The sequence below is a fragment of the Saccopteryx leptura genome, chromosome 10 (genome assembly GCF_036850995.1).
Source record: "Saccopteryx leptura isolate mSacLep1 chromosome 10, mSacLep1_pri_phased_curated, whole genome shotgun sequence".
Lineage (NCBI taxonomy): Eukaryota > Metazoa > Chordata > Mammalia > Chiroptera > Emballonuridae > Saccopteryx > Saccopteryx leptura.
This window is the reverse complement of record NC_089512.1, coordinates 57,530,132-57,543,226: the sequence shown is the minus strand read 5'-3', so window position 1 is coordinate 57,543,226 and position 13,095 is coordinate 57,530,132. Positions and strand designations below refer to the sequence as shown.

The following is a 13,095-nucleotide window of genomic DNA, read 5'->3' as shown; positions in this document are numbered from 1 at the left end:
CTTTTTACAAACATTAGGTATATTTAAAGGTGTGAAAGCAAGGGTTAGCTGGATTTGCAGCAGCTGGACTATTAGCAGTGAGAATGGGTTGGAGCAGTGCAGAGATGCAAATGGGAGTGAGTGCAGCCATGGGGCCAGTGCCTGGGAGGACCCAGGGAGGTCCCTGCTGCTGATGCAGCAGCTCGGAGGTTGTAGGGAGGTAAGGGCCAGAGAGACTTGAGAGAAGAGCACTGCTTTTATTGCCTTTTTTTTAAAAAAAACAACAAAACAGGTTGCTAGGAGGTGAGAATTTGCTCTGTGGGGCTGTGAACACTTTTCAGTATTCTATCTACATAGTGGTCAGTGCTTTTCATTCACAGATAATAGGAGAATTCATGAAAATTGGGGATGGAGGAGCGGGGCTCTGGGCTGGTGTCTTCACTGTGAAGGCATTAGAGTTAGATTTGAATCATGAACTTGGGCTCCAGAGCCTTGCCAGCCTCCATGGAACTTTCTCTACCTGGAGAGGAAACTTTTAATGAGTCTGTGCACATAACCACGGACCTTTCATTTTACAGAATTTTTACACTCAAATTAGCTGACCTCCCTTAAATTTGGACAATTATTTTCATTATTAATATTTTAATCATCTCCTCATAGTGTAAAAAAACCCTTATCCAACGGGTTTTATTGATTTTGTTTTGTTTTTAACTGTTTTAGATTTGTTGTCAATAAATTCCCCAGCACTTTTTATTTTATTTTTTATTTTATTTTTATTTTTTATTTTTTTTCATTTTTCTGAAGCTGGAAACGGGGAGTCTGTCTGACTGCCTCCCCGTTTCCAGCTTCAGAAAAATAAAAAAAATTTTTTTTAATAAATAAATAAATAAATAAATTGTTACTATTTTGAGATTATTTGAAATCAACATTAGGACAAGGAATGTTTCTTTAATTGATTATCTAATTTTTCTCTTTTGAGAGTATTTGCCAACTGGGAAAGTTGATAGCAATGAGAAAAGGAAACAAGAAAGTAATGTACATTCAAAATGCTAATTATTTTGCTTTTCTCTTTGCAGGGGAGCGATATGTGATGACATTTTTGAATGTATTAAATTTTGGTGATCAGGGTAAGGTGAAATTCTGTAGTGCTTTAATTAAAGTGGAATACTGTTAGTAAATACTTTCTAACATTTTTCTTTACATTTTGATATATTTAACAAAAGTGAAACTAAGGCTTATAAAAATTGAATATAATAAAAACATGACTCCTGAAGATTGAAAATTGTAGATCTTTATAAATATATGTAGTGTACTGACTCTCCCTTCTCATGTGACTTAAGTGGCAGGTTCTTCGCTGAGCTCCCCTGCCCTTACTCTGCTTTCTGCAGAACTTTGATACTCATTTTGGGGGCTGGAGGTACTAAGAGAAGAGAAAACGGAGCTGTCATCATGGTCACAAAGATTCACCCCATTTTTCTGTGACTGGATAGGTCTCAGTATTTTTTTTCATATTTATTTTTGCATATAACCTCAGAGTAGTGGAAATAAAAATAGAAAAAAGTCAACTGGGCATTAGTGACTTTTATAAAAAAGTTCTGGTGATAGAAGTGCTCTGTGTCTTGACCTTTAATGTCAGTATCCTAGTTGTGACATTGTACTATCATTTTGGCAAGATGTTACTATTGAGGTAGACTGAGTAAAGAATACCTAGATCTCTGTTATTTCTCACAACTACATGTGACTCTATAGTTATCTCAAAGATGCATTTAAAAAATTAAATTAGCAAAGAAGTATCTAGTGCTGTGAAAATTCAAAGAGGAAAACCAGTACGATTGTTGTTTCTCCCTTTTGTGTTGTAGGTGTGTATGATATAGTGAATAATCTTGGCTCCCTCGTGGCCAGGTTAATTTTCCATCCAATAGAGGAGAGTTTTTATGTATTCTTTGCTAAGGTGCTGGAGAGAGAAAAAGATGCCACACTTCAGAAGCAGGTAGTCTTCATTCTTATGTCACCGTCTCAAATGAATTATCTCTCTAATTGCAAGATAAATAGACAGGAATGTGGTACAGTCTGTTTCCCTTCTGTCTGATCTGTCTCACACTAGTCTTAGGTGTGAGACCCAGAGGTGAGCCAAGGGATGCAGACTGGGGCAAGGCTGACCTAGAATCTGAGGAAGAAATGACCTGGTCTTTCGGTTTCTGTCACCACACCAGTTTTTCAATGTTCTTAAGGACTGTTAAGTGCCCAGAGCTACATTCTGACGTGAGATTCTACATACTTCGGTTGCTAAATACAGTAGAGATTTTAATCCAGGAGCATTTGGTTGTATAAACTTCCCTTTTTCTAAAACCACTGAAAATATCTGGCTTATTTTAGAATTAAAAGCAAGCTAAGCCAGCCTCTTACATGTCTTAGAAGACATTTTGCAAAATGTAGTTCATGTACAGTATCACACAATGAGCTAGTCTGGTTCTCAATTTGATTCAGGCATATTTTTCTAAGGACATAGACAGGAACCTCAGGACTTATAGATGTTTGTCAGAAGAACACTGGCAATGCTAGCTAGAAATGTGAGAATTTGCTATCCCGTTTAAGAATAAACATCAGAGGGAAAAGTGAGTGTTTCCTAAGTAACATTTGAAATAATGTATCCCAAGTGAAAAACTAAATGTCCCCTGTACTCCTGAAGGAGGCACACATTACCTCTCCTTTTTCATTTGCTAATTGATGGAAAGAAATGCAGGCTCTAGAAAAGCAATGATGCCTGTCACCAGTTGAGAGTGTGATCTGTAAAACAGCAAAGGGGGAAGGCCAGATGTGAAGACCAGGTTTTTTTTTTCTTTCAGTTTTCACATTTTTATTGGGGGCCACAGGAGAGAGGGTACCTTCTCCATGTCAGTGGAGGTGTTCACAGATTCTTCAGTCACTTGAAGCTTGGGCCCTGGAGGTCCTGGGGGTGGCTGGGCATGTCAGGCATGTTCCCATAATCTTGATGGGCACGGGGTTTTAGTGTGTGACCTGATCGGTCATGGTGGTGTACTGGGTGTAGAGGCTGAAGGTGGGCAGAATTATAGCAAGGCTGCTGATGGTGAAGAATGTGACCAGCACCTGCTCCTTGGCCCAGGCATTCATTTTCTTTTTTAAGTGAGAGGGAGGGGAGATAGAGAGACAGACTCCCACATGCACCCTGACCAGGATCCATCCAGCAACTTCTGTCTGGGGCTGAAGCTCAAATCAACCGAGCTATCCTCAGTGCCCTGGGCCAACAGTCGAATCTATCCAGCCACTGGCTGTGAGAAGGGAAGAAGGAGAGAAGGGGGAGAGGGAAGGGAGGAGAAGCAGATGGTGGCTTTTTTTTGTTGTTTGTTTATTTTATCAAGTGAGAGGCAAGGAGGTGGAGAAACAGACTCCCACGTGCGCACCCATTGGGATTCACCTGGCAACCCCTGTCTGGGGCTGATGTTCTGCCCATCTGGAGCTGCTGCTCCATTGCTTGGCAACCAAGCTATTTTAGCAGCTGAGGCGAGGCCATGGAGCCATCCTCAGCACCTGGGGCCAACTTGTTCATTTGAGCATGCCTATGGGAAGAGGAGAGAGAGAGAGAGAGAAGGGGGAGGGGTGGAGAAGCAGATGGGTGCTTCTCCTGTGTGCCCTGACCAGGAATCGAACCTGGGATTTCCACACACCAGGCCAATGCTCTACTGCTGAGACAACCAGCCAGGGCTGATGGTCATTTCTCATGTCTGACCTGACCAGAGATCGAACCCAGGATGTCCATATGCTGGGCCAACGCTCTATCTACTGAGCCAACCAGCCAGGACCAGCCCAGGCATTCTTGAGGAAGGTGGCGAGTCTCCTGGCTATCTTGGTTTTGGTGGCCTGAAGTTTTTAGTTTTGTTTTTTTGTTTTTTTTTTTTTTTTTGCATTTTTTTTCCTGAAGCTGGAAACAGGGAGAGACAGTCAGACAGACTCCCACATGCGCCCGACCGGGATCCACCCAGCACGCCCACCATGGGGTGACGCTCTGCCCACCAGGGGGCGATGCTCTGCCCATCCTGGGCGTCGCCATGTTGTGACCAGAGCCACTCTAGCGCCTGGGGCAGAGGCCACAGAGCCATCCCCAGCGCCCGGGCCACCTTTGCTCCAGTGGAGCCATGGCTGCGGGAGGGGAAGAGAGAGACAGAGAGGAAAGAGAGGGGGAGGGGTGGAGAAGCAAATGGGCGCCTCTCCTGTGTGCCCTGGCTGGGAATCGAACCCGGGTCCTCCGCACGCTAGGCCGACGCTCTACCGCTGAGCCAACCGGCCAGGGCCAAGTTTTTAGTTTATAATTCATCCCACTTCCTTTCCTCTCCTTGGTACTAGGAGGACGTTGCTGTGGCCACCATGGTTTTGGAGTCCCTTCTCAAGCTGGCCCTGCTGGTTGGCCTGACCATCACCGTTTTTGGCTTTGCCTACTCTCAGCTGGCTTTGGATCTCTACGGAGGGACCGTTCTTAGCTCAGGATCAGGTATGCACAAGAGTTGCCTAATTTCTAAACAGAAATAGGAGAGTCTTTTGAAATTCAGGAACTTGTGTCATGTAGGGAGAATTGTTGGTGGCTAAGGCTATGGTGGAGGCGGGGGCTGTTCCCTCACAGGAGGTCAGACCAACTCAGTACAGTTGGGGGCTTTGGCACAGGTTGATCCCAACCTCACTTGAAGTTGTCAAGAATCCTTGGCTTTCCTCCTAGGCCTAAACTGTGTTTTGCCAAGCGATTCTGTGTGCTCCCCTTCTGGAGGCTCCCTCTAATGAGCCTCCGCTTGGTACTGAACACCTCTGAAGATAGTGAGTACCATATAAATCTCATGACCTGATGCATTGAAGCCTTTGAAGGATAATGCGCAGCCATTTTCAGAGAATAAAATTGATCTCAGCAAATAATATTGTACATTTAACCCAGTGACTCAGTTTTTGAAAAAGAAAAGTATTGACAATGTCAATTTTATTTATTTATTTGTATTTTTCCGAAGTGAGAAGGGGTGGGGGGAGGCAGACAGACAGGTTCCCACATGTGCCTAACCGGGATCCACCCGGCATGCCCACTAGGGGGCAAGGCTAGGCCCCTCTGGGATGTTGCTCTGCTGCAATCAGAGCCATTCTAGCACCTGAGGCGGAGGCCATGGAGACATCCTCAGTGCCTGGGTCAACTTTGCTCCAATGGAGCCTTGGCTGAGGGAGGGGAAGAGAGAGATAGAAAGAAAGGAGAGGGGGAAGGATGGAGAAGCAGATGGATGCTTCTCCTATGTGCCTTGGCCGGGAATCGAACCCGGGACTTCTGCACGCTGGGCCGATGTTCTACCACCGAGCTAACCAGCCAGGGCGACTGTCAAATTTTTAAACACCCAGTATTGCAGGCCACTAAGCATCTCACAGCACTTGCTGGGCCCTGGGACATCACCAGTTTCAAAATGCACTGGGCCATAGGCCGGCAGTCCACTTGCAGTATTTCATCTTGAGTTTAGCAGAGGTGTTTTTATTCCTCAGGTCACTAGACGAGAACCCTGAAGACTTCTTTCTTCTGTCCCATCTCAGTGTAAAGAGCTTTTGTCAATTTCCATTTTGCAAGTTTAATGGCACGCTTTAGAGTCCACTGTAATAAGCCCAAACTTTTGGTATTAGGAAAAAAAGGGCCAGGTTTCTACACTGGAACAAAGGCAGTGAAAACATCTGCTGTGAAACCAGTGGGTGGTTTGCAGCTCCCTGGGACTCATGCTGTGAGAAGTACATTTCTATCAGGCAACTGCAGGAGGCCACAGTAGGAAGTCATTAGTCAGTGTGCGGAGACTGCAGGCTCTGCTGTTTCATGGCAGCTCTGCCCCTTGGACAAGGTAATCACCAGGGAGCAGCCTTTAATGTAAGGGCCATCACAGAACATTGCCATGAGGAGAGGGCTGTCCCATCAATGTTACATTCACCCGGTGGAGTAATTAGTCACAGAGAATATATAAACAAATGACTGTAATTGTGTTGTTCTTTTACTCAAGTGAGATCCAGGTGCCAGTTTGATAATACATTATCAATTAAAGAGGTCAGTGTTAGTTGATTTCTAAAATAATAAGTTCTGTCTCTAATGGTTTATGTTAGAGTCATTAATAACTTTAGACTCAAAAAGATAGTCTTTCAGTATCATCTTCAGAGAGAACAGTCTTGAGAATGGTCTGGCTTCTTAGTCTGTGAAGAGAATGTGTGGTTTGGGGTGCCACCGAGGATCTTGAGGGCCATCGTCATCTCTTGCCTGGCCCAGGGCTGCATCAGTGTCATGTCTCAGTTTGTTCTCCTAGCATTCTTTCCTCATTTTTTGACCAAAATGAGAGCTTCCTCTATTTTGGGCCAAACTTCAGTTCTCTGTAAATCCCCCTGTGGCTTCTGGTAGGGGCAGTTCCAATCCTGGCACCAGTTTGGTTGCTCCGCTACTGCCCACCATGAAAGCTAGAATGCCCACTAGTGGGCAGGAGGGTCCAGGTTGACCAGCACTGCAAAAGTGGGCGGTTTTTATAAAAAGGTTTGCCATCACCAACCTATAACATTCCTCAATTCAATCCATAAAGTTCAATCCTCAATTTCAACCTCTTTCCCCTAAATTAATTAAAAGCCTTCTTTCCTTCCTTCCTTCCTTCCTTCCTTCCTTCCTTCCTTCCTTCCTTCCTTCCTTCCTTCCTTCCTTCCCCTCTTTCCCTCTCTCTCTCTCTTTTTCTTTCTTTCTTTCTTTCTTTCTTTCTTTCTTTCTTTCTTTCTTTCTTTCTTTCTTTCTTTCTTTCATTCATTCATTCATTCATTCATTTAAGTGAGAAGAAGGGAGATAGAAAGACAGACTCCCACATGTGCCCCACCAGGATCCACCTGGAAACCCTGTCTGGGGCTGGAGCTCAAAACAACCGAACTATCCTCAGTGTCTGGGCTGACACTCAAACCAGTTGAGCCATTGACTGCAAGAGGGGAAAAGAGAGAGAAGGGGGAGAGGGAGGGGAAGAGAAACAGATGGTAACTTCACATGTGTGCCCTGACCAGGGATTGAACCCAGGACGTCTGCATGCCAGACTGGTGCTCTGTCCACTGAGCCAGCCGGCCAGGGCCTAAAGCCCTTTTTATTGAATTACTGTTTCATGCAGGAGTTTGTGTTCTCCATGATGCAAAACAGTTTATTATTCACCTTTAGAGAGACCCACACATGCCATTGGCTTTCAGTTACCAAGTAAGAGGTACATGTTATAAGAAGAGCCCCATTTCTCTCTGTCAGAGAGAAAGGGATGGAGAAGAGAAGGGAGCACACTGAGCATGCCTTGAGCCATCACAGGGCAGAGCCTGGTCCCTGTCCCCTCTGCTGGACTTACCCTGCAGCTGTGGTGGAGGCCAGGCTACTTCCTGCAGCAGGTTGGGGAAGGAAATGCAACATGCCATGATAACATGTGGAAACCAGGAGAAGGCCATGCGAGATAGTTTTTGTTAGGCATCAGGGCTGCCCTGTTAGCATTCCTTTTGGAATTTTTTTCTTTTTTTCCAAGTGAGAGGAGGAGAGATAGAGAGATAGACTCCCACATGTGCCCCAACCAGGATCCACCTGGCAACCCCCCATTTGAGGCCAATACTCTGCCCATCTGTGGCCATTCTTACAACCGAGCTATTTTTAGTGCCTGAGACAGAGACTCCACAGAACCGTCCTCAGCACCTGGGGCTGACATGCTCAAATCAATCAAGCCATAGCTGTGGGAGGAGAAGAGAGAGAGAGAGACAGAGAAGGGTGAGGGGGAGGAGTGGAGAAGAAGATGGTCCCTTCTCCTGTGTGACCTGACTGGGAATCAAACCCGGGACATCTACATGCCAGGCTGGCAATCTACCACTGAGCCAACTGGCCAGGAACTCCTTTTGTAATTTTTGACTACCACAAGACTATTTAGGATCCTCACAGCACAGAGATCTTTCAGATCAAGCAGCTTCATAAACCATGAATGAGACCCAGATACTGAGACTCTGGAACTTAAGTTCCCCCCTTCCACCCATCACACACAGCCCCAATCGTTTTCCTTTAGTGGTTACATTTTTTTTTTATTTTAAGAGAGGCAGGGAGACCTGCCAAACAGAAGCTCCCTTGCTGCAGTCAGAGCAAAGAATCACTTAGAAGCAGGGAGGCATCAGGGATACAGTATTGAGTTCTGAGGTCTCAGCTGCATCACCACCCCCACACTGCTGAGTGCTCCCTGGAGGGTGAGCAGTGGCGGTAGGTGGGAGCATGGTCCCATCAGCAGGATCGGAAGCCAGCGGCTGGCTGTGGCTGCAGCCCAGGCGCGAGAGCGCAGTCCAGCCCGCGGAGGCAGAAGCTGGGGACTGGCCGCAGCTGCAGACAGGGTGCATGAAAGCAGTCCAACCCACAGCTGCAGGCCAGGCACAAGAATGGTCCCACCTGAAGTCCCACCCATGGGGGAAGGCAGAAGCCAGGGACCGGCCAAGGCTTGCAACCTGGACACGAGAGCACAGTCCCGCCTGTGGAGGCAGGGCGGAGGCAGAGGGCAGGCCAGGGCTTGCAGTCCGGTTGTGTGAATGCAGTCCCGCACGTGGAGGCAAGGTGGGAGCTGCAGCAACAGCGGCAGAGGGCCAGCACTGGCAAGGCTGATGCCCCAACGTCCAAGGCAGCGGCAGAGTGGGTGGCGGTCCTGCAGACAGACCACACCAGGGGAACACAGAGGCCACACCCATTGGTCTCCTGTGGCCACACCCTTCTTAAAAAAGACAAGATGGGAGGGTAGAGAAATGCAACCCAAATGAATCAACAAGAGAAATTCCCAGGAAAAGATCTGAATGAGATGGAAATAACCAAATTACCGATGCAGAGTTTAAAATAATGATTGTTAGGATGTTCAAAGATCTTAGAGCAACAATGGATGGACATAACAAGCACCTAAATAAAGAGATAGCAAGTATTATAAAGAACATTGAAATAATAAAAATGAACCAGTCAGAAATGACAAATATAATATCAGAAACGAAGACCACACTAGAAGCAGTTAAAAGCAGGATGGATGAAGCTGAGGATCGAATCAGTGATTTAGAGGACAAGATAAACGAAAGCAAGGAAGCAGCGCACAAAAAGAAAAGAGGCTCAAAAAGTCTGAGGAAATTCTTAAGAGAGCTCTGTGACAACATGAAGAGAAACAACATTTACATTATAGGGGTTCCTGAAGGGGAAGAGAAAGATCAAGGGATAGAGAATCTGATTGAAGAAATCAAAGCTGAAAACTTCCCTAAATTGATGAAGGAAAAAGTCACACAAATTCAAGAAGCACAGAGAGTTACATTAAGGATGAACCCAAAGAGGCCTACTCCAAGACACATCATAATTAAAATACAAAAATTAAGAGATAAAGAAAGAATACTAAAAGCTGTAAGAGAAAAGCAGTCAATTAATTACCTACAGAGGAGCCCCCATAAGGATGACATCTGACTTCTCAACAGAAACATTTGAGGCCAGAAGGGAATGGCAAGAAATATTCAAAGTAATGCAAAACAAGAGCCTACAACCAAAACTTCTGTATCCAGCAAGGCTATCATTTAAAATTGAAGGAGAAATAAAAAACTTCCCAGACAAAAAATAAAACTCAAGGAATTCATTACAACCAAACCAATGCTACAAGAAATATTAAGGGGCCTGCTGTAAACAGAACAAAAGGGGGAAAATCTAGTAAAAGGGAATGTAGATTTAAAGAATAAAATGGCAATAAATAACTACTTATCAATAATAACCTTAAATGTAAATGGATTAAATGCTCCAATCAAAAGACATAGGGTAGCTGCATGGATAAGAAAACAGGACCTGTACATATGCTATCTAAAGAAGGTCACTACATAATGATAAAGGGAACATCCAACAGGAAGATATAACCATTATAAATATCTATGCACCTAATATAGGAGCTCCTAAATATATAAAGCAGATTTTGATGGACATAAAGGGCAAAATCAACAGCAATACTATAAAAGTAGAGGATTTCAATACCCCACTAACATCACTGGATAGATCCTCAAAAAAGAAAATTAACAAAGAAATAGCAGACTTAAAGGACACACTAGATCAACTCGATTTAATAGATATCTTCAGAACCTTTCATCCTAAAGCAGCAGAATATACATTGTTTTCAAGCGCTCATGGTACATTCTCTAGGATAGACCACATATTAGGACACAAAACAAGTCTCAATAAATTTAAGAAGATTGAAATCATATCAAGCATCTTCTTGTATCACAATGGCATGAAACTAGAAATCAACTGCAATAGAAAAATTGAAAAACACTCAAACACTTAGAAACTAAATAGCATGTTATTAAATAACAAATGGGTTAACAATGAGATCAAAGAAGAAATAAAAAATTTTCTTGAAACAAATGAAAATGAACATACAACAACTCAAAATTTATGGGACACAGCAAAAGCAGTCCGGAGGGGGAAGTTCATAGAACTATAGGCATACCTTAAGAAACTAGAAAAAGCTCAAATAAACAACTCAGCATCTAAAAGAACTAGAAAAAGAACAGCAAGTAAAACCCTGAAGAAGTAGAAGGAAGAAAATAATAAAGATCAGAGTGGAAATAAGTGACAAAAAGGCTAAGAAACAATACAGAGGATCAATGAAACCAAGAGCTGGTTCTTTGAAAAGATAAACAAGATAGATGAACTTTTTTTTTACTTATTTTTTAAAATATTTTATTTATTGAGTTTTAGAGAGAGGGGATAGAGAGAGAGAGAGAGAGAGAGAGAAGGGGGAGGAGCAGGAAGCATCAACTCCCATATGTGCCTTGACCAGGCAAGCCCAAGGTTTCGAACCGGCAACCTCAGTGTTCCAGGTCGACGCTTTATCCCACTGCGCCACCACAGGTCAGGCCAAGATAGATGAACTTTTAACCAGACTCACCAAGAAAAAAAGACAGGGGACTCAAATAAAATTAGAAATGAGAGAGAAGTAACAACTGACACAGCAGAAATACTATGAAGAACTGTATGCCATAAAATTAGACAACCTAGATGAAATGGACAAATTCCTTGAAACACATAATTTTTCAAAAATCAATATAGAAAAATTAGTAAACCTAAACAGACCGATTTCATCAAATGAGATAAAAACAGTTATCAAAAAACTCCCAACAAATAAAAGTCCTGGGCCAGACAGCTTCACAGGAGAATTTTACCAAATATTCAAAGAACTAACTTCTATCCTTCTCAAGCTATTTCAAAAAATTCAAGAGAAGGGAAGACTTCCAAACTCCTTTTATGAGGCAGGCATAATACTGATTCCAAACCAGGCAGAGACACTACAAAGAAAGAAAACTATAGACCAATATCCCTGATGAACTTAGATGCTAAAATTCTCAACAAATATTAGCAAACCAGATTCAGCAATATGTGAAAAAAATCATACACCATGATCAGGTGGGATTTATTCTGGGGAGACAAAGCTGGTACAATATTTGCATATCAATCAATATGATTCATCACATAAACAAAAGGAAGGATAAAAATCACATGATACTATCAATAGATGCAGAAAAAGCATTTGATAAAATCCAGCACCCATTTATGGTCAAAACTCTCAGCAAAGTGGGGATCCAGGGATCATATGTCAATATGATAAAGGCCATTTATGACAAGCCCAAAGCTAACATCATAATCAATGGGCAAAAATTTACAGAAATTTCCTTAAGATCAAGAACAAGGCAAGGGTGCACCCTTTCACCACTCTTATTCAACATAGTTCTGGAAGTCCTAACCACAGTAATCAGACAATATGAAGATATAAAAAGCATCCAAATTGGAAAAGAAGAAGTAAAACTATCATTATTTGCTGGTGATATGATTCTGTACATAGAAAACCCTAAAGTCTCAGTCAAAAAACTACTGGATCTGATAAATGAATTCAGCAAGGTGGCAGGATATAAAATCAATATTCAGAAATCAGTGGCATTTTTATACACCAACAATGAACTGTCTAAAAGAGAAATTAAGAAAACAATCCCCTTCACTATTGGAACAAGAAAATATAAAGTACCAGGAATAAATTTAACCAAAGAGGTTAAAGACTTGTACTCAGAAAATTATAAAACATTGATAAAGGAAATCAAGAAAGATACAAACAAGTGGAAGCAAATACCATGTTCATGGATAGGAAGAATAAACATCATTAAAATATCTATATTACCCAAAGCAATCTATAAATTCAATGTAATTCCTATTAAAATATCAATGACATACTTCAAAGACATAGAACAAATATTCCAAAAATTTATATGGAACCAAAAAAGAACATGAATAACCTCAGCAATCCTGAAAAAGCAGAATAAAGTGGGGGGTATCACACTTCCTGATATCAAGTTATGTTACAAGGCCATCGTACTCAAAACAGCTTGGTACTGGCAAAAGAACAGGCATACAGATCAATGGAACAGAACAGAGAACCCAGAAATAAACCCACACCTATATGGACAATTGATATTTGACAATGGAGGTAAGAGCATACAATGGAATAAAGACTGTCTCTTTAACAAATGGTGTTGGGAAAATTGGACAGGCACTTGCAAAAAAATGAAATTGGATCACCACTTACAGCATTCACAAAAATAAATTCAAAATGGATAAAAAATTAAATGTAAGTCGTGAAACCATAAACATCTTGGAAGAAAACATAGGCAGTAAACTCTCCGATATCTCTCGTAGCAATATTTTTGCTGATTTATCTCCAAGGGCAAATGAAATAAAGGACATGATGAACAAATGGGACTATATGAAACTAAAAAGCTTTTGCATAGCAAAAGACACACCATTAACAAAATAAAAAGACAACCCACACAATGGGAGAATATATTCTCCAATACGTCTGATAAGGGGTTAATAACCAAAATTTATAGAGAACTTGTAAAACTCAACACCAGGAAGGTAAACAATCCAATAAAAAAATGGGCAATAAAAATGAATAGACACTTCTCCAAAGAGGACATACAGATGGCCAATAGGCATATGAAAAAATGTTCAACATCATTAATCATTAGAGAAATGCAAATTAAAACCACAATGAGATATCATCTCACATCTGTCAG

The 13,095-nt window shown here is 42.3% G+C and overlaps 1 protein-coding gene across 2 annotated transcripts in view; it reads left to right on the top strand.

The window, feature by feature from the left end:
• Positions 1 to 13,095, top strand: part of RFT1 (RFT1 homolog) — a 50,315-nt gene that overhangs the window by 24,945 nt on the left and 12,275 nt on the right. For both annotated transcript variants that reach the window (XM_066351230.1, XM_066351229.1), the window contains exons 8-10: positions 1,056 to 1,106; positions 1,839 to 1,969; positions 4,342 to 4,486. In XM_066351230.1, the coding sequence (XP_066207327.1) occupies positions 1,056 to 1,106; positions 1,839 to 1,969; positions 4,342 to 4,486 (327 nt within the window). The remainder of the gene's footprint in view (positions 1 to 1,055; positions 1,107 to 1,838; positions 1,970 to 4,341; positions 4,487 to 13,095) is intronic.